General features: G+C 40.0%; 1 protein-coding gene across 19 annotated transcripts in view; it reads left to right on the top strand.

Moving 5' to 3' along the window:
• Afdn (afadin, adherens junction formation factor) overlaps nucleotides 1-21,180 on the top strand; it is a 102,983-nt gene that overhangs the window by 77,173 nt on the left and 4,630 nt on the right. For 6 of the 19 annotated variants that reach the window (XM_010639415.2, XM_010639423.2, XM_010639455.2 and 3 more), the window contains 10 exons: nucleotides 437-502; nucleotides 634-707; nucleotides 1,080-1,198; nucleotides 2,799-2,993; nucleotides 3,572-3,663; nucleotides 4,006-4,191; nucleotides 6,207-7,229; nucleotides 9,371-9,403; nucleotides 16,484-16,618; nucleotides 19,512-20,022. In XM_010639415.2, the coding sequence (XP_010637717.1) occupies nucleotides 437-502; nucleotides 634-707; nucleotides 1,080-1,198; nucleotides 2,799-2,993; nucleotides 3,572-3,663; nucleotides 4,006-4,191; nucleotides 6,207-7,229; nucleotides 9,371-9,403; nucleotides 16,484-16,618; nucleotides 19,512-20,022 (2,434 nt within the window). Of the gene's footprint in view, nucleotides 1-436; nucleotides 503-633; nucleotides 708-1,079; nucleotides 1,199-2,798; nucleotides 2,994-3,571; nucleotides 3,664-4,005; nucleotides 4,192-6,206; nucleotides 7,230-9,370; nucleotides 9,404-16,483; nucleotides 16,634-19,511; nucleotides 20,023-21,180 lie in introns of those variants that run through there. The other 13 variants (XM_010639503.2, XM_010639495.2, XM_033763323.1 and 10 more) reach the window with 10 other exon arrangements.

Below are 21,180 nucleotides of genomic sequence, written 5' to 3'. Positions count from 1 at the left end.
AAATAACTTCAGGATTCTAAATCTATTTCAGTCTTCTCATGAGCTGAGTTATGAATAAATGGCTGATTTACTAGAAGTAATTTTATTTTGTTGTTTGGTTTGGTTTGGTACCGGGGATCAAACTTGGAACCTTGCACTTGTAAGTCAGGCACAGCACCACTGAGCTAAATCCCTGGCAGGAGTATTTTTTTATCCTAATTTTAGGACCATAAAATAGAGGCATTCTCCCCTCACCTTTTTTTTTTTCAGTTTTACAAAATAGAGTGTTAATTCTATTAATATAGTTTTTATCATTTCAGTTTTCATGTAAAAGTCCAGGTCTTCATCACAGTTATCTCTGCATATGTAGGTTGGTTTATTTTAGCTTCCTTTTCCTGCATAGTGTCTTTTTTATTGTGTTCTCTCAGTGTGGTATCTTTACCTTGTTTTTGTGTAGGGTGCCGGTCAGGATAAACTGGGAATCTATATCAAGTCTGTTGTGAAGGGAGGTGCTGCAGATGTGGTCAGTATCACTTTTAAAGAAGCAAACTTTTAGTGTGTCGTGTTTTTATCAAGTTTGTGAGCCCTGCTGACTCATGCCCCCAACTTTTCTTCTTACCCTAACACATGTGCACACCTCATTGGTGGGCTCAGGATGGACGATTAGCTGCTGGTGATCAGCTTCTCAGCGTGGATGGACGAAGTCTGGTTGGACTGTCTCAGGAAAGGTATGATTGATTGACATATTGGATGATATTTTCCACTGAGTTTTTTAAATTGAGAGATAAAAAATAATGCTACAAAAGCTATGTACCCTTATTATTCTTTACCATTTTAGGTGTAAATTGAACTAAAAGAATATATATACTCTTATACTTCTTATATCATCTAACTTAATAAAACAGAGTGTATTTGTATGTTCTTGTGGTTAATTTTCAGAGGAAGGAAATGGGCAGAAGATAATCTGTCTGAAAGTCATCCATTGCCCCACATACCAGATGAGATTGGGGACTGTGATTGTCAGTTGTTCTGGTCATGGGCTGCTGTAGGACAGTGAACACTGTTTTGTTTATCTCACAGTTCTGATATTCTCTTCCTAGGGCAGCAGAACTCATGACAAGAACAAGTTCTGTGGTCACCCTTGAAGTAGCAAAGCAAGGTGCCATCTATCACGGCCTGGCCACCCTCCTCAACCAGCCATCTCCCATGATGCAGAGGGGTAAGGACCTAAGATGTACTCATTTCCACCAGGGAGGCCAAGTCTGATTGGTCCCATACAGGGTGCTGCAAGTTGAACAATCATGACCCCTTGCATAGTCACTAAAAACCCTATCGAGGCTGGCTTTAATGTTGTCTTGGTTCTATAAGTAAATAAATTGAGAATGAGAACACTTAAAACAAGATTCCTAAGGATACCAGGCGTCTCCGAGCCAGAATTTGGATGGCACCGTATGACTTTGGAGCCAACACTGTGATTCAGCAGGTTTCCCCTTCCTGTCCCCAAGAGCCCTGTGACACCCACCACCACCACCACCACCACCACCAGTGTGCCTGGTTGTCTGCTGGTGAGGTTCTATAGGTTGGTACAGAATAAGTGCTCAGGTTATAAAATCTTTAAGACAAATTCTTTCTACTGATGCATATATGATTCATTTGTATATGGGTAGTTACAGTATTTTAGTCCTGCATGTGCTGAAATAAGGCAAGACTATCGGAGTATATTCAACTCACTATAAATTAACTCGGTTGCTGAAGTTACTTAGCTCAGTTATTTAACCCACTTATTTGTGGGAATTGTTTTTTCTATATCAAAAAAGTCAGTATAAATTTAGGGCTTTTAAAAGATTTTAGAAAACCATAGGAGAAAACTATTATGACTCATGCTCTTTTTTTTTTTCCTTAATGACTCACATTCTTAAGTCATTATATACCTTCTAGGTTAGTTTTAGTGATGTACTTTGTTTATTATGCACATAGCCAGTGGAGTATCTTGATAGAGTTGATAGAGCCTCTTCTCCACACAACAAAAGTCTGAGAACTGCACAATTGAGAACCTAAAGTCTGTAGCTGATAGTGACAAGCAGCACCAATATCAAAGGTCTATGCCAGTGTGAACCTTCTGCTTACTAAAACAGAAAAGGGATTTCAACAAGGCCATGTGTTGTATTAAAGGTTTTGGTTCAGCATGCTTTTTACTTTTTAGTAACATAAAAATTAACATAAGCAAAGTAGAATGTGAATTGGAAACCAAAGAGGAAAGCTATTAAAAGTGTATAATAGAGGCTAGTGCTGTATATAACTCTGGTGGAGCACACCCCTAGCACATATCAGGACCCAGATTCCAATTTTAGGGTTCATAATAAATCAGTCAGCAAGAAGACTGAAAGTCAGAAGCAGATAATCACACCAAATAACGGTTGTGATGATGACAGTCCTGAAGGCTGGAAATGTTAATGTCAGTTAAGAAATGAGAGAAGTATATTTATCTTTTACTTCTTTTTATAAGTGACTTGAAAAATTATTATTACTTAAAATAGGTAAACTTCAGTTGATGAGAAAATAAACTTTGAAAGTGTATTTTTCCTGTGGATTACCTGATAAATGTTTTCTATATTCTCAAGATATTTGATAGATTTTTAAAGATTCTGTAGCAAAAAAAATCTATCCTTATATGAAAACCTATTTCCTATGCTAAGAAATGTTTTTATAAAATTAAAAATTTTAAATTCATTTTCTTTTTAAACCTAATCACAGTGCTTAAATGAATAAAATCCTCAGAGCATTGAAAAGAAGAGCTATTGAATATGCTTTGTTTTCAGTTTCAGATCGTCGTGGCTCAGGTAAACCCCGACCAAAGAGTGAAGGCTTTGAACTGTATAATAATTCAGCTCAAAATGGCTCACCAGAGAGTCCTCAGCTACCTTGGGCAGAGTATAGTGAACCAAAGAAATTGCCTGGTGATGACAGACTGATGAAGAACCGGGCTGACCACCGCTCCAGCCCCAACGTGGCAAGTAAGAGGAAGCCATTTCTCTTTTTAAGTGCATGTGCAGCCACTGTGAGAAGTGAAGGGTCACATTATGCTTTGTTATATACTAAAGTTTGTTCATCACTACCTGTGTATATTGGCTAACTAGAATAGAGTTTTTATGAGGAATATCATAATTAATTAACATTCTTTTAACAGAAAAAAAGAAGTTAAAGAATCTTTGATTCAGTTGCTGCTGTAAGCAAAAATATATTTATTGTTAATGTCCTTGGCAGATGTTGGCAAATTACCAACAGAAGCTAAAATGTTTTTACACTTAGACACAAGACTTGCAAAGCCTAAAGAATTTACTTTCTAGGCCATTAGCAAAAGCATTGGCCAGTCCCTGGTCTTGGAAAAAGCTCTGGTGCTGGGTTCTGATGACAGGAGAGTACTGATGATGTGATGGGACCCAGCTACTTGCACTTTTGTTTTGTTCTAGTGCTAGACACCTCACTAACAGTATGATGATGCATAAGATGATGTACTTACTATCTTTAAAGACATTTTATGTTTATTTCTAGTTTATTTAATATGAAACTTTTCCCCCCTTATTTACAACAGATCAGCCTCCTAGTCCTGGAGGGAAAAGCACATATGCCTCTGGAACAACAGCGAAGATAACATCTGTCTCCACTGGAAACCTCTGCACTGAGGTCTGAGAGATAAGCTTTTACCACACTATTAGGCTTAGATTTCCCTTAAAATATCTGAGTTGTATAACATAATTCTTACTCTGCAAGATATTATTGATAATTCTTGTATATGTAGCATTTACTGTTTTGATTTTTTTAATACACTAGTCAGATAAATTAGTTTTAAACTAATAAATATGGGCAAAATAAAATGTTCTTTATTATTCACAGTATAGAATCAAACACTTAATTTTAACACAGTATTTAACATGCTGATTTTTTTTAGATTTTAAAACATACCAGAAATTAATCTACTATACAATTGTAAATAATTTACTTTTCTTTGTTCTTCACATTTTACAGGAGCAGACCCCTCCACCCAGACCTGAAGCCTACCCCATACCCACTCAGACATACACCAGAGAGTATTTTACCTTCCCAGCTTCCAAATCCCAAGATCGGATGGCTCCTCCCCAGAACCAGTGGCCAAATTATGAGGAGAAGCCACATATGCACACAGATAGTAATCATTCCAGTATTGCAATTCAGGTTAGACATAAGGGGTTCCACAAATTTCTCTCAGCCTTCAAAACAATAGAATAGACTAACTTGAAATTTGAAAGATTTTAGTTAGAAGTGATATTTTCTGTGGAAGAGCAAGGTTTGTCCTCTATATTTTTCTTTCTTGGCTTTGTGGTTAAGTGGGAGAAGGAAGTAGGACAGAATGCAGGTTATAGCGGACAGGGATGCTGTGTTTAATGTTTAATAAATGGAATGTTAGTGGTGTAAGGCCTCAATTATAACTTTGAATGCAAGACTTACTGCTTCCAGGTTTGCAAAATATGAACCCAGTGATACAGTGTGTATTTTGCTTCTGTCCCTGCTAGTAGGCCTGGGGAAGTGGAACAGATGCATAGGGTGCAGGTGGACCTCCTGAAGAGGTGGGTCCGGACAAGCTTGGACTGTCAAGTGCCCAGTTTGAGTAAATCCCAGCTGGCCTCGATTCCATCACCACCACCTCTGTGGATGAGCAGTTAGGGCAGAAAGAAAAGACATGGAGACATGTAATTGAGCAAGAACCCAGGGTTGGGTGAAGGAGGTGGCAGGACAGACTGAGGCCATGAAGGCAAGTGGAACCAGTGGAAGGGCTGTGGAGAAGGAGATATAAGTCCAAGTACTTAAGCTGGGAGCATTATCATACATGACTGAAAGAAAATATATTAAATGTATGCTTGAAAACAGACACAGTCTACAGTGATGGCAAATGTGTTAGAGTTTTCAGTGATACAAACAGCCCATTGCAGCATGTGTGCCATAAGTTTGCCACTTCTGGCCTAGAATTAGTAATGTGTACCCCTGATAGTAAATGGTGTGGGAAACTGGAAGATAATCATCCTTTCATTAGAGTGCCAAAGAAGACTTTTTGGAGTTGAGATAGGATTTGAGCTAAGCTTCAGAGGATGAGAAAAGCAGATAGGCAAAAAGGAGAGAGAGGGTTACACTCCCAGGGGGCAGGGTGCGCTGACGTGAGAAGAAGAGTATGTTCTGAAGACAGACAGTGGGCTTTTAGTTGGTCCCTCCGGCCTTTGCTAGGTGGGCCTTATGATCTTCAGCATCCTGGCCTGTGAGCACTGGGTACCTTTTTGGCCCTGTCATGGCACCATAGCCACTTCGGCAAAAAATGGGGAAGATGCCAGGTAGAAGGTACAGAGTTAGAGATCTTATACCTGGACCAGGGCTTTAGATTTCATATTCTTTAATACTTTTTTGTGATTTGTAGATTGTAAGTAAAGTTATCGCTGAATTTTGGGAGTGAATGTTCCATTTTTCTGTTAGGCTTTTGTTTTCTAAAGTGATATTTCATCTTTTGTGTTGTCTGGAAAAAAATTATTTATTTCACTCTATTTCATGCATACATTATGTCCAGCAAATTTATACCACTATCTTTTTTTACATCTTTTACAATAGGAACAGATACATCTCAGATGAATAGTACTCATCCTTGGATGCATGACTCTTTCAAAGATCCTATAAAGCCAGCCCTAAACTTTAGAACTCATTCAGAAATGGATCCATGGATGTATAAAATGATTAAGATTAAATAATTGCTCTTAGTAATAAATAGAATTTCATTATAGGGAAGTACCTGTGGTTACCCTTCATGTACTTAGACTACACACATTCATTCTTGGCAGTCAGCTGTGTGGCTGGGCCCATCTGGAGGTGGTACAGGTGCTCTCATGCCCGCCCTTGGAACCAGGGGAGGGGACGGCAGTGATATGCCTGAACATCCCTGTGGTCTGTTTTTTCCAGTGCTGCAGAGAGAAAGTGTGGCTTTTCCTCCTCCTTCTTCTTCTTCTTCTTTTTTTTTTTTTTTTTTTTTTTTTTTTTTAACAGATGGATTCACTACAGTCATATTTGCCAATAAGCCAGGGCAGTCTGAGCTTCTAGTCTGTACACATCCAACAATTGTCGTGGTCTGTTCACTTTGTAAAGACGAAATATCTGAATTTTTTTCTCTCTGTAAATGACTGACGTCTTAACAGTTCTCTTTTTGTACCTAGCGTGTAGCCCGTTCCCAAGAAGAACTCCGAGAAGACAAAGCTTACCAGCTTGAGCGGCATCGAATGGAGGCAGTCATGGATCGGAAGTCTGATAGTGATATGTGGATAAATCAGAGCTCCTCAGTAGAATCTAGCACCTCTAGCCAAGAGCACCTGAACCATTCCTCCAAATCGGTCACTCCTGCTTCTACCCTTACCAAAAGTGGCCCTGGCCGCTGGAAAACCCCTGCTGTGGTGCCACCCACACCAGTGGCCATCTCCCAGCCTATTCGAACAGACTTGCCTCCACCACCACCTCCACCTCCTGTCCACTATGCCAGCGATTTTGATGGGATTCCCATGGATTTGCCTCTCCCACCCCCACCTGCCAGCCAGGTGGGACCCCAGTCTGTTCAGGTGGCTGCTGCAGAACGGAAGAAGAGAGAAGAGCATCAGCGGTGGTATGAGAAGGAGAAGGCCCGCCTAGAGGAGGAGAGGGAGAGGAAGCGCAGGGAGCAGGAGAGGAAGCTGGGGCAGATGCGCACACAGTCCCTGAACCCAGCTCCCTTCTCTCCCTTGTCCTCACAGCAAGCGAAGCCCGAAAAGCCTTCTACACTCCAGAGGCCCCAGGAAACAGTTATTCGGGAGCTGCAGCCCCAACAACAGCCTCGCACTATTGAGCGCAGAGACTTGCAGTACATCACAATTAGCAAAGAGGAGCTCTCCTCTGGCGACAGCCTGTCTCCAGACCCGTGGAAGCGAGATGCCAGAGAAAAGCTGGAGAAGCAGCAGCAGATGCACATCGTAGACATGCTGAGCAAGGAGATCCATGACTTGCAAAGCAAAGCTGACCGCACTGCAGAGGAGAATGACCGCCTGCGGAAGCTCATGCTGGAGTGGCAGTTCCAGAAGAGACTCCAGGAGTCCAAGCAGAAGGATGAAGATGATGAGGAAGAGGAGGATGATGATGTGGATACCATGCTAATCATGCAGCGTCTCGAGGCTGAGCGAAGAGCCAGGGTAAAGGGGAAAAATGACTTGGTTGTGCGTATCTGTGCTCCCTATTACAACTTGTGTGTTTGTTACGGAGACAGCTAAACCTGATATCTTGAGGAAGGATTAAAAAGGCCCCCTAGGCATATCATGTTTAGTATAGGTACTACTGTTGGTTGATGTCCTATAGAAATGAGCCAGGGTACGGGGCTAGAATTTTTTGAGCCTTTGACAAGATTTAAATGCAATTCATATGGAGCCTCCCAAGTTTCCCTCTTATTAACACTTCAGTTGAGAAAAAGGGTATTTATTAATGACCACTAATCTCTGTCAGGAATTGGCAAATCTTTTCTTAAAAGGCTGGGCCAAATGGTAAATACCTGAGGTTTAGTTATGTGTAGGCTGTGTAGACCAACAGCCACTCAGCTCTGCTATAAGGTCACAAAGCACCTGCAGATGTCATGCAAAGAGCAACTGTGGCTGCTGTCCACAAGGCTGCACCAAAACACATGACAGGTGGCTCGTGGTCATGATCTTGATTGTGAGCAAATGAAGCCACTCAGGACATTAGATTTAAAGTGCTAATGTCATTACCAGAAATGATAATTATATTATTGATGAATCAGGCATTTATTTACACGGTAAAAAATTTCAGCTGAACACTTTATTTCATTCCTATTTCTCCATGTTATAAAAATAATTTGTTTCAAATAAAATATTGAAAATGTAATGCAGTAAATTTTAGATGAACATCAAATTCTTTGTTACCTTCTCAAGAGAGTTGTTACCAGGAAGACATTTTTATTATTAATTTGGGCATTTGTAGAGAGGCTACTTGCCACGTTAATGCATTTTAGTTAAACTTTTTTTCTTAATTGTACAGTGCAGTATTCGAAGAAAAGATAGCCAAGTGTATGTTCTTTTTGTCATTTGAATTTTGCTTCTAATACTGTGTTTTAAAGGACTAAAACTATAGCTTTTAGGTCAGATATTTTAATCCTCCTTCCTCATGATGAAATTCAGTTTTAGGTAATTGTTATGAGTACACAGATCCTAATAGTATGATTCCTTTTCAGTTTTCTCTGTGAATTTTTCTTGAGAAGTTCTCTCACACCTACTTCTTAATACATAAGTATTTGTGCCTAGTATGTTCATGATTTTGCCCAAAATTCAGCATGATACCCTCTTGATAAAATGATTAATTTTCTTAAATGATACCAAAATTTAATTTGTACTTTTAACTGTTGCATTATTAATAAGACATTGGTAATAGACTTATTTAATAATGACTGTTTATTTAGCATAAAGTGTTTTGTTTTGGATTTTGGGGGGGCAGGTTGGGGGCTTTTTTTGGCTTTTTTTTTTTTTTTTAAGAAATACTATTTGATAAACAGGGAGTGTTACTATAAGTATTCTTTGGATAGCTTTCATTCACTGCATGTGCAGAACTCTGGTACTCATTTGTATATATGGCTGTCTGGCCTTGCTGGTACTGATGCCTTCTGCTCTGCTCTGGCCAGAGTCACTAATAGATACATACAGTGACCTGGATTCATCCCACAGCAATGTATATGAGACCCTGTATTGTCCACACCCCAAGATAGAACAGAAGTATGGCTTTAATTTTATGATAGATCATATTCTGAATATCTAGCTAGTGTTTATAGCAAATGAGTAAACAGTGTCAGCAATTCTTACTGTTAAAGTTCTATTCCAATAATAGGAAGAAATTAGCAACTGTGTTGTACATATTTCTATAATTACACTTACAAGAAAAAATTTTCATTAAAGGGCTATCAATTTTTCCAAATAATTAAAACACTGAAGATTTCAAAGCCTTTTAGTATGGATTATGTTATTTGGGGAATTTAAAAATAATTAAGTAAAAGTATTTTTTCATGAATTATCTTAAGCTAAAGATATTAACCTTTTCTAAACTTAGTTTTTTAGTTTCTATAAATCTAATGGATGAAATACCAGTATTTAATATCATATAAACATTTTTGTATTTCTGAATACTAGAAGTTAGTCTGAAGTTCTTTAGGTTTTTTTAGAGAGTTGTCCAAAAACGAAGCATGATAGCAAAAAAGATGGCAGAATACAGGTCTAAACCTAACTTTTTTTTTCACGCTTCATCTTTCTTTCTTTCTTTTCTTTTTTTTTTTTCCCCCCTTCTCTATTACCTGCCGCAGACTGCTATGCCAGCAATCTCTGTTCTAGATTTGGTATGTTCTTGTTTCTTTCCCTTTGGTACTTTTTTCCTGTCTTGATTTTCTTTTCTCTTTTGGTGGTGGCTGTTTTATGTTCTCAGTAGATCAGTTCTCCTAGGATCTCCTAGAACAGGAGACTAGCCCTGTCACTATCTAGAAGCATGCCTTGAATGTTACTAGATTTAGTTACTCTTTGCTTTTCTCTGTTAATTTTAAGTGTTACTGTTTGTTTATGGCTTTGACCTTTAATCAGTTTTAGTCAATTTAATTCTGTGTATTCTTACGTAGTCATAAGTACATGAGCAAATGAAAAAAACTTGGCATAAGTAATCTGTTTCATTCTGTTACATGAGAAGTAGATCTTAAATATTCAATGATTATAGACCGGGGTGAAATGGAATTGATGTTGCCAGTTTAAAAACTATAATTAGATGTCATTGTCTATTGGTAAAGTAAGTTTCCAATGAACATGTGTTTTGTGTTTCCATTAATAATATCACATTAGATTTTTGTGTAGTTTATCAGCAATTCCAATTTGTAGTCTACCAAAAAATACTTGAGGTCACCTTCTAAGTTTAATGTGTTTATTACCAGTTTGGGGAAAATTTTTGGTTGCTTAGTACTCTTTATGCTTAAGTACCATGTCTGTGTCACCTGCTAGACAGTTGCATTCTGATATATTTATATATTAACATTAAGTCAGTATCTGTTCTGTGTCAGCTTCTAAGTGATATAAAGCCAGTATCAGATAGTACTTTAAAAATATCTCAAAATCTAGGTTTGCTTTAATGGTCTTTTTGCCAGGTAACATTGCTAATTTAGACAGCAATGTCATCCAAAAAAAAAAAAAAACCTTTCTTATAGCCATCTCCCCTCCTTGGTGATCAGAAGGCATATTTCTGAACTCCACATATCTTTGTTTTGTTTCCCACTTCGTATATGAAGGTGTCGAAAGATGTAAGTGGAAGTCACTGATCAGTTAGAATAACTTCTAGTGTAAAATACTCATTTAATAAATACTTGTCAGTATCCACACTGGCTAGCACTCTGACCCAAGGCACTAAAATATAAACTGATTTTTGTCCCAGAGTATTTTATTCCATGAAGATATGTGTAACAGAGGAACAATAATATTTAAGAATAGCAGTCACCCTGAGATTTTTTCTGAAGAAAGAGATCTGAGTTTTTCTTTCAGAGGATGAGTATTTTAAGTATTACACACTGATCTTAAATAGTGCACTTAAGAGCATTTCTGAGGTCAGTTCCTCAATAAGTGTCAATAATGTTATTAGTAACCATACCATTATCCATAGAATTCTCATCATGACAGGATTAGCGGGTTGCCCTGGGAGCCTCCTTGAAGGATTAGTGGTAATGGCAAGTCTGTGACCCTGTGGGGAACAGTGCTGCCCTGCAACCTAAAGATGCATTCTTAGCACATCTCAGGATTTAGGGCAGTGGTGGCGACGCTATGGCACATGTGCTGCAGTAGACTGTATCATTGAAAGCTCTAAAAGGTTCATCATCACTGACTTAAGGTGACTTACAGGATCAGTGAAGCAAGTCATGGTCCTGTTGGAGAGCTGCCTAGGCTGAATTCTGGTCTTCTCTCTGTAGAGCCTTCTGCCTCACTCAGTCTAGGGCCTCCCCTCTCTTTACCTGCTCATCCCAAAATCGTGACTTCAGAATTAGAATGTTGCTAATGAGACCCATTCATACCTCTAGTCTAATCTTTTGCCCCTTAAATATTCAGAAGTCCTACTGGCCTCTGTACCATCTTCTTGTGAGGTCAGAATGCAACTTTTCAAATTTAGCCTGTTCAAAACTGAATCCCCTCCCTCCCCCATGCCCTTGAACTGCAGACCTCTGCCCCCACCTTCCCATTCCAGTGGACACTTCTATTGCTTCATTAAAAAACCTGACAGTCTTCCACACCTTTTCTCTCTGCTCAGAAACCACTGTCTTCTTTCTCAGAACCTGATATCTCTGCACTCTCCTTAGTCTACTGATGTCCTTGCCTGACTGGTCACTGCAAGAGTGTATGGCCAGATCCTTCAGTTCTGACCCTGGTTCCTTCACAGGCATTCTTGACATAGCAGCTACAGCAGTCCCAGGAGGAAGCTCCTCATAGTCCTCCTAAGTGAGACTCTTCCTCCTAGGCAGACAGTCCAAGTTTTCCCAGGGCCCACAGGTACCATTGACGTACACAGGCCTCACCTGTGCTGCTCTCCAGTCTGCCCACTCCTCTGTGGTATCCCTCAGCATGCCAGGCCACCTCCTACCAAGGGTCATTACTCTTCCCTGGAATTGCCATCATTTCCTCCCTCATGCCACCCAGTCTTGCTCAGATGCCACCATAGTGTTTGTTGCTTGGTGCTGTAACTTAATGTCCCTCCTCCCTCAGCTTCTGATTATCCATTTCACACTTTGCTTGTTTGCTGAGCATTTATTTGTCTCTTCTGGGTAGCACACACCTCCATGAGCACAGTGACCATCTATGTTTCTGGAGCATATCTGGTATGTTGACAGTCAATAATACTGAGGAAGTGAAATATGGTCCTAGGACTAGATCCTCAAGCTCTTGAAAATGAGTAGAGGGTTGGGGATTTAGCTCAGTGGTTCCACCATTTGCTTCCCAAGCACAAGGTCCAGAGTTCAATCCCTGATACCAAAAAAAAAAAAAAAAAATTAAGAAAATGAGTAGACTTCTTTTTTTTTTTTTTTTGGTTTTGGTTTTGGTTTTGGTTGGGACCGGGGATCGAACTAGGGACCTTGCGCTTGTGAGGCAGGCAGTGGAACCACTGAGCTAAATCCCCAGCCCCTAGACTTCTTGGTTGTTCAAGAAGAAAACCATCATTAGATTCTCCTGTTTTTAATTGCTAAAATGCTCCATGAACCCATTCAAATTCAAGTATACCTTACTGGGAGAAGCACCCACATGGCTATATTACAGCACAGCAGTCTGGTGTTTAATTATACTTTCTTTTATATTTCATGAGCAGATCCAGGAGTTAATCTGGAGTATGTGTGGACCCATGTGTCCTACGGTCATGATCCTCAGAGCCTGTGTTTTAACTTTCCCCTCCATGCTGGGGATCAAGCCCAGAGCCAGGTATATGCTAGTTAAGTGCTCTATCAATGAGCTGCACCCAGAGCCCTTGCCTCTAGCTTTTGTAGGCCATTCAGTTAAGCCCAGGGGCACATGAATGTTGACCCAAACTAAATTTTTACTTTGCTTTAGCTTTCAAGGGCAGCTTCCCTGTCTTTCCACCTAATGACAAGATGTTATTCTAGGTTGACACTCTGGGTCACTTTATTACTCTAGGTTGACAAATAATTGCTTATATTACTCTCATTTTTTTCCATAACAAAACTGTCGTGGGTGAATGTATAGGCCAAACCCAATGCATGAGTCACTCTCTATTACAAGGACTGGACTGGATATGTCAGTTTTCCAACCAGCTTCCTGCATCATGTACTCTTGCACACAAAAGCAGCTCCTTTTCATAAAGTAGTATTGCTGGAAGCCATCTGTCAAATAATTCACAGGGCCTGACCATCTCAATGGCTGTCTGTTTTGCTTTGTTCCACATTTCAGTGGGTCATCTGCTGACCAGGATAACATGAAAATTCAAAGAGATGTTCTATCTTGGGATGATGCCAGTAAGATGTGTTCAGATTGCAGTCTTCTTTATCCTTATTTGAAAACTCAGACTGGGGCTCCCCTCATACACCATGCTTTTGCCTAGATTTTAAGTGGGGTGGTAGGCATCAGACACAACCCTCTGAGTGTTCCAGGAAGAGAAAGAAGAGTTTGGATCAAAAGCTGTTTCAAGCAAGAATTGATAGGAAGCCTAGTTGAAGAACTGACCTCCATAATACATTGTAGGAAGTGCACTCTATGCACCCTTTTGGGACCAAGGCACCCCTGAAATGAGAGGAATCTGCCCCAAGTGGACACCTCCCCAGAGGGCAGTATCACTGAAAGAGCTAGGACCCATAAGTGTAATTATGGAGTAGAATATGAAATTTCCCCACTGGTGCAGGATCAGATTTGCCCTAAAGGAGCTTTGGACGTATCCTGAACTTCCTTAAGCCTTCTAACCCTATGTGAGGCTTACTCTCTTTCATCTGCCACTAAGCTATTTCAGCAGCTAAGCTCAAGATCTTAGAAATTCTGAGAAAACTCATTTTCCTTAAGTTTTTTTTTAAAAAGTGTGAAGAAATCTAACCCTAAATGTGGGCACCTTTCTGTTGGATGAATAGCTGGTCCCTTGCAGGCTAGGCTCTAAGCCCAGGTCTTAGAGTGCCAGAGGCCCATAGTAATAAATGATCCAGTCAAGGGTGCATTTCTTTTCATGGGAAGGGGCATGAGCAAAAACATCTATAGAGGAGAAGGATTTTTAAGGGATTTAACAGACTTTGAGTTAGGTGAAAATGTCAAAAAGTGAAAGATAACCCTGACCCTGACCCATTTTGTGTTTAGCTATCTGAACGTAGTCACCTACCTTACTGAGATTTCTATCTTTCTAAGATAAAACAATGTATTTTGTGGTGTGAAATTATACACAGATCTCAAGCTGCACTTTTTAAAATCTGGAAATAACTTTAGAAAGGAGGATTGCTAGTTAGCAGAACTTTGGTCTAAGCTTACCTACTGTTTTTGAAATCTAGCTTTAGTCCGGACCATCTTAATTTATATGTCTTTAATCCTTTTAGCATAAAGCAAAGAGCTCTCCTTCTGGCTAAGTTTCAGAGTGTCACTATTACAGGCAATTTGCCACTGTATTGCAGAGTAATTCGTTTTGTGATTTCTATTAAGATGCCCTTTACCTGTTCCTGAATATAAGTCATTTGTACCGTGTAGTACCCTTAGTCATATAGTACCATTTTGATTTAAGAGATTTTCTTTTTTTCTCATTAACATTTGGGATGGAAGTTATTTTTAAAGAACAAAACTTTAAAGTAAAAATGCATAAAATATCCAGATAGAGGAAGGGAATGTTAATTTGCCTTACTTTATAAATAGTAATTAATGAACTGAACACAAGAAATCTCCTTTGTTTACCATGCATCTGTAAATTCAGAAGAACAAAGCTTTTTTCTTTAAGAGAAATCGCCAATAGATTTATAAGACAACATTTATACTCAGAATTGTAATTATTCTGATTACCTAAAGTTATACACCTATTTAAGAAATGAACTAGCTGTGTCATTGTGCACTGTTTTCTTGCTCAGAACTTGTTCTTCCTTAGGTCTAGAAAGTGCATATAAATCATTTTGTACTTCATTTGAAGAGGGAGAGTCTCTGTGGCAGTTAGTGCGGTTTTAACATTCCTTACTTTGCTTTTCTATAGAATCTTTCACTTTCTCTGTGCTCTTTCATGTTGTGATTATTGCATAAGTGCTCTTACTCATCCTTGATATTAATGACCTTACACCTCACTGGGGGTGAATCCTGTCCGCACAGGCACTCCCAGGGGCCTTGCCCTCTCTCTGGCACTGCAGGCTCTGTCTCTTTGCATCTTGGTTGGTGGTCAGTGGCAGCTATTCCCAAAACCCACCCATTAAAAGCCAGTTAATCCTAATAACACCCCTCCTGGACTTAGACCTAGATTATATTTTTTTAGAAGTTAATTTGTCTTTTTGAAAAAGCTTTAATTTTTTATTATGTTTAATTATTATTTACTGATGTGAAAAATTCTAATGAGTTAAGACTAGCACAGGTTAATTTGTTCTTTCCCACTAGATAGTATTTTGCTCTATAAAATCAATGAAGAGAGTTGTCTTTTTAAAAAAAACCCACAATTCAAATCCAGAAGTTGATTTTATCAAAATTGAAATGTATCTCATAGCAGTTTTATATAAGGGATATCTGAATTGGTTAGAGAATGAATTAGGTCGCTTTGATTTCCTTTTTAATTTTAGAGATTTTGAATCAGTTCCTCTGGATGGTGTCATAGTGTAGCTGGGTATTCAGTAATGCAGGTACATAACTGATGAGAAATATCTAAGGATGCAGAGATACCAGCTACTACTGCCTCAAGCTACAACACAGAAATAGCCATACGCTGAGATAACAAGGGGGAAAGTCTTACTTCTATTCCGTTTGATAATTCGGGACTCTTAGAGAATGTATTTTTAACCTGTAATGCCTGAAGAAATGTGCCCAGGAAGATAAAGGCATTAAAAAATAAGTAAAAGGTTCATCTGTTACATCTAATTTGAAGATCTCTTAAAGTATTTTGATAGTATGAAGGAGAGGTATATTTTGTGTTATTTCAAAAAGGCAAAGTTTGAATGACCAGACATAGAAAAACAATCAGATGAATTTTGAACCAGCAAAAGTAGTCATCACCTAAAAAAGAGTGTACTCAAAGGATGGAGAGGGGATGACAGCAGTTGCCACATCCTTGACACAGACAGAATGAACCAGAATGACTTTCTTCCAAACCTCAGGTTCAGACTCTGACTGAGCACGGCTGTCCCAGAGATGGGGAAGGAATTTTTGAAGTCCATGATGAGATCTAGAGGAAGTTAATAGCAAAGGGTCAGAAGAAAATGAGTGCTAAACCCTCATTCTCGGGGGGAAAATGGGGACCTCAGAGTGACTCAGAAATTGGATCCTACCCATATCCTAAAAGAGGGAGGATCTTCCTGATCTCCACGGTGGCTGAAGCCTTCCATAATTTGATAAAGTGAGGGCCATCTGCTGTGCAAGTTTGTGAATTTATAGGAGCTGGCTATCATTTATTCTAATGAAAGAATAGTGATAATGCATGATTATGTGATAACTTGCTTCTTTGAGCTATGATTAATGGAGATAAACCTGGGACTGGGGAAGTGAGTTTTTAGATGATGTATTTTGAAGCTACAGAACTATAAAATATTTAAATTCTATCATTTTCTAACTGATTTAACCTGGCCTTTTCTATTTAACTTTCTCTTTGTGTGTGTGTGTGTGTGTGTGTGTGTGTGTGTGTGTGTGTGTGTGTGTGTGTGTGTGTGTGCGTGCGCATCTCATCTTTGTAGATGCTTTTGATGTTTCGTGCTGGTGAGCTTGCTGAGGGAAAGTTAAAGTCCACTTATTGTTAGTTGCAGGATGAGGAGCGCAGGCGCCAGCAGCAGTTGGAAGAGATGCGCAAGCGTGAAGCAGAAGATCGAGCAAGACAAGAGGAAGAGCGTCGGCGTCAGGAGGATGAGAGAGTGAAGCGAGATGCTGAAGAAAAGGTTATGGTCCTCTAAGGGCAACTAGAATTTTACCAAATTAGCCTGAACATAATTGATTGGCTGGGGCAAAGGGGGCTAGAAATTGTGTGCATCTAAGATGCACAAGACAGAACAGGGCCAGACCCCCAGCTTTTGTTATTGGACCAAAAACTCTAGCCCCATCTGGCCCGCCTACCTCTCTTCTGGACTGTCTCCAGACTCCCTTGCCTTCTGAGCTGGTCTCCCTCAAACTCCTGAACTCCTAGGTCTGCATCGGGCAAAAGGTCTGATTGCGTGGGACTCTGATCTGTATTGGACAGGGTCCAGCTCTTTTTTGTGTGAAGGTGACTCTTGTTCAGTTATTGGATTGAGTATGAACTGTGGGAGGTAATAGGAACATAGTAAGGCAGTCTGTTAACTTTATAATGTTTCATATAGGTGATTTACTAAAAATTATTCTGATCAGTGGTAAAAAGCACAGGTGGCTTATGAAAACTATACAAGGACAAGTTAGTATGTACTCTGATGAATATTGAGTTATTTATTTCCACGTGTATTTCATTTAATTCAAGGGTTCCTTAGTTGAAATTTAAAATGCCAGCTGATTTTGACATTCTGAGGGATGGAAACCTTTCTGAGTCTGTGTGTTCTGAATCTGAGGCTTCTCCCTGGGTAGGAGGCTGTGTTGTGAGCCTGGGCAGGTGCACCTGTCCCCCGGGGGTGCTTGTTGTGTGATGCAGCTTGAGAGAAGCTATTCTTCTTGGTGTTACTTCCCTTCCATGAAGGTAGAAGCTTTGACTGTCAAAACGTCTGACAGGGAAAAGTTGTTATTACTAATTCTCTCCTTTATAGTCCAGTGAACTATGTTAATAGAACCTGCTCCCCCCAAAATAAAAAACCCAAACCTTAAGAAACTTTGTAGCGATGGAATTGATTAGGCTTCAGGACAATCTCAGAGTTACCTTGATAGATGCGATGTGGCTCCTTACAGGAAAGCAGAATGGTTACTGTGTGGACCCACTCCAGTGCCAAAAGCTGATTTCGGTGTTTTGTGCACCTTAGTCATCCTGCAGGTGTGTCCTGCTGCTCCTGCTGTAGCTGAGCAGTTTTAAGAAGGACACCCAATGAGTTTATGCTTTCAGGGTAACTTACCCTGAGTCTTTTACTTGTGTAATGAAAGAAAGTGGTGAACTTTCCAGGAAATCCAATTTCCAGGATTTAAACCACTTGGTTTTGAAGTTTCTGGTGGTGTTGGTGGTGGTGTTTTGCTGTTCTCTGAAAGCCCTCTGGCTGTGGGAGGGATGCCTTCTCCAGGTCAGTGCCTGCCTGGCTGCCCCAGTCCTGCCTGGCGCTCATGGCTATAGTTAGGGCCATTCTTGGTCTTGCTCGAGCCTTGGTGGGACAGTTTGGGCATCATCTCAGACCCATGCGTGTGCAAAGAAATACCAGGCTGCATTTTCTGTGTGAGAAACTTGGGTTAATTTTCCAACATGCATTCTTACAACTCATGATTATCTCGAATACACTTGTGTTTTAATAACTGCTTCTATAATTAGATGATCACTGTAAAAAGAAGCTGAAAAATCTATTTTTAATACAAAATGTCCAAAATTCATGGATTTGCATTGTTACGGAAAAATATGTGTTCATTTTCTGGGTAGAGTAAAGTCTCCTTGGTCATGTAATTGTATCTGCTCTTGGCTTAGTGGAGAGGGCTCTGGTCTCTCCCTACAGTGTTACCAAGCAACTGTTCCTCATATAATTGCAAAACTCTTGACTGTGCCATTTAAAGTCACAGAAGTCATTCTAGTTTGATTGCCTAAATCAAGAGAATATTTTGTGCGAAGAAGATAAAAAATGTCTTTCCTTCAGGATTTTCCAACATAGAGCAAGAAGATAAAGCAAGAAATTGAGTATGGGGTAAAGATCGGGCTGGCACTTACTCTTCTCATTTTCTCAGAAGGTGAAGAGGGACCATTGTGCATTCACTGTGTGCATGTGTGTGGCTGTAGGGGGCATAGGAAAACAATGCAGCATAAAAGTTAAAATAGGGCCTGAAAACTGATTTTAGTGCCAACAAGGTCCTAACATAGTTCTCTTGGGTTGGACGAATTGAAAATTCACTGTGTCCCATTCCACAGTGTTAAACAGTTACTCAAGGCAGTTTATTCTGTGTGATCTTTCATCCCTTTTCATATTTGCTTTTTCTTGTGCTCTGAAACTCTTGTCAATCTTTAACAAAACTGTGCTGTTATCTTTTTTAATGTTAAAAGAATTTTAACACTGTCAACTGTAGTTTGTGCAGATGTATGTTAGAAAAAATGTACAGTATGTGTCAAAATATATTTGAATACAGTATCTTGTTGCTGTTGCTATTAATGCTTGGCTCTCTAATTTTCTGTTCATCGGGCAGTTTATTAAGATTTGAAATATAAATTAAAAATTATGGAAAGTACATTGTTAGATTGTCCCTTTGGAAAAATGAGTGATGTTACTTATGGTTTTCTGTTAAAACACAGCAGTAACAGGTAAGTTAATATAATACCAGAACAAAAGAGGAGAGAGGAGGAAAAAGATGGAAAGAACTCAGAGGCTTCTTAATGCAAATCTAGTTGCATAATTCAAAAGGCACTTAAGAATTGATTTCTTCCATACTTCTGAGCATTTTCATATCAAATTACCCAGAATAGTATTAAGTACTTACAAGTCTCAGGAAAAGAATATTTCTGAGTTCACCTGCCTCTTCTGTTTCAGTTAATTTGGACAGTTAAGTGTGGCATACTGTGGATCTATTGTCTGTGTGATGTTGGGAGCTGATGACCAGTGCTCTTGTCATTCCCTGTAAAGGCCGAGTGGGCCCATGTATCCCCTTCTAATCCCTGACCTTTGCACTTTTGTCTTTTCCCGCCTGCAGAGGCGACAGGAAGAAGAATATTACAACCGCCTGGAAGCTGAGAGGCGCAGACAGCACGACGAGGCTGCACGCAGGTTGCTGGAACCAGAGGAGCCTGGGCTATGCCGACCTCCACTTCCTCGGGACTACGAGCCCCCAACCCTGTCCCCTGTGTCCAGCGCCCCTCCTCCCCCACCTCAGCGAAATGCCTCCTACCTCAAAACTCAGGTCCTCTCCCCAGACTCGCTGTTCACGGCCAAGTTTGTCGCATATAATGAGGAGGAGGAGGAGGACTGCAGCCTAGCAGGTCAGGATAAATACGCTAGCACAAGAAAGTCTCAGGGGGACCTTCCTCCTGCCATCCTTAAGCCACAGCAGCCCCTCTACCAGCCACGCCCGGCCTCCGATGGCATCTTTCTCTCCAACTCATTTCAGCCACCCACGACCAAAGCCAACAGTACAGCTCACAAAACGGGCCAGCCCCCACCCCCTCCCAAAAAACCAGGCTTCTACTGTCCTGGCCACTATAAAGGTAGAGGTAAAAGATAGAATTCAAATCAAATCCTATCTTGTCTTGATGATTGGAACTTTGGAATCTACGCACTTGCCGCTGTTACGGTCCAACGAGATCATACCTGCTTTTCAGTTTAGATCTCACTTGATCACTTTCAGCATGGTGATCTTCCCCTACTTCCAATTGTGATGTCTGTGCTAATACTCTTGATAAAATGTCTTAGTGCTTTTATTTCTTTGATACATTAAGAAGTTCCATTTTGTTGATTAGCTGACAACAATCAGCTCTTCTCCATTATTCCTCAAATCACTTAAGTACTGTTGGTCTTGGCTTTCATTTTCTACCTCTTCAAATAATTCGTTCTTTTGATTCAGTGCCTTTTCATACACATATTTTAATGTCTCTAAATACACGGTGCTAAAGCTGCATTTTATGCTTCCATTATTTAAGTGAGTAGGACTTTGGGCTCTGCGTCAGGTGGGCTTTGTGGTGATTCGTGTCCTTTACGTTGGCTTGATGGGACAGTTAAGTGTCTGCTGAACTGGCTAACAGCACAGCTTGGCTTCAGAGGCAGAAGCCGTTGTGGTTCCGAAGCACCTCCACACCCCTCTCTCTTCTCCCCTCTAACTGCTTTCATTACTTCCTGTTATCTCACACTGAGTGCCACATAGCTCTGCAGCCACACCTTAGAGGACTGCTGTGCTTTGAAGCAAATACCTCTCCACAGACTTCCCAGTGCTAGAGTCCACCTGCCTGTTCCCAGAGAAAAGCTGCTGCCGTATAGCCATTATATAATTATATTATATTATATGACAGCCATTATATAATGGCTATATATAGCCATAAGGCCGGCTTTGGACAGCACTGAATGTAGTGCTTTGAGGATCCAGCTGAGTTATGTCCAGATCCATATTTCCCATTAACCCTGCTGTAAATGAAACTGGAATTCTGCACCAAGCATCCTCATGTACAGTAGTGTTTTAATGAGTATACGCATTTTCTAAATTCTGTGTGATATGTGATTCCATGCAGGCGTTCTGAGGTTCAGAACAGCCCCTTATAGGAAAATGAGTTTTCCAAAATTCTGTTCTTTTCTCACCCAAGTCACAGCTTTAATCTGTCCTGAAGACTCTGTAAACAATATTTAGGTTGAATCACTCTTGAAGCCAAACTATT

Source organism: Fukomys damarensis, unplaced genomic scaffold (assembly GCF_012274545.1).
Source record: "Fukomys damarensis isolate Sample0158 unplaced genomic scaffold, DMR_v1.0_HiC HiC_scaffold_14, whole genome shotgun sequence".
NCBI lineage: Eukaryota > Metazoa > Chordata > Mammalia > Rodentia > Bathyergidae > Fukomys > Fukomys damarensis.
The sequence above is the reverse complement of the archived record's forward strand: the minus strand, read 5'-3'. Positions and strand labels throughout refer to the sequence as shown.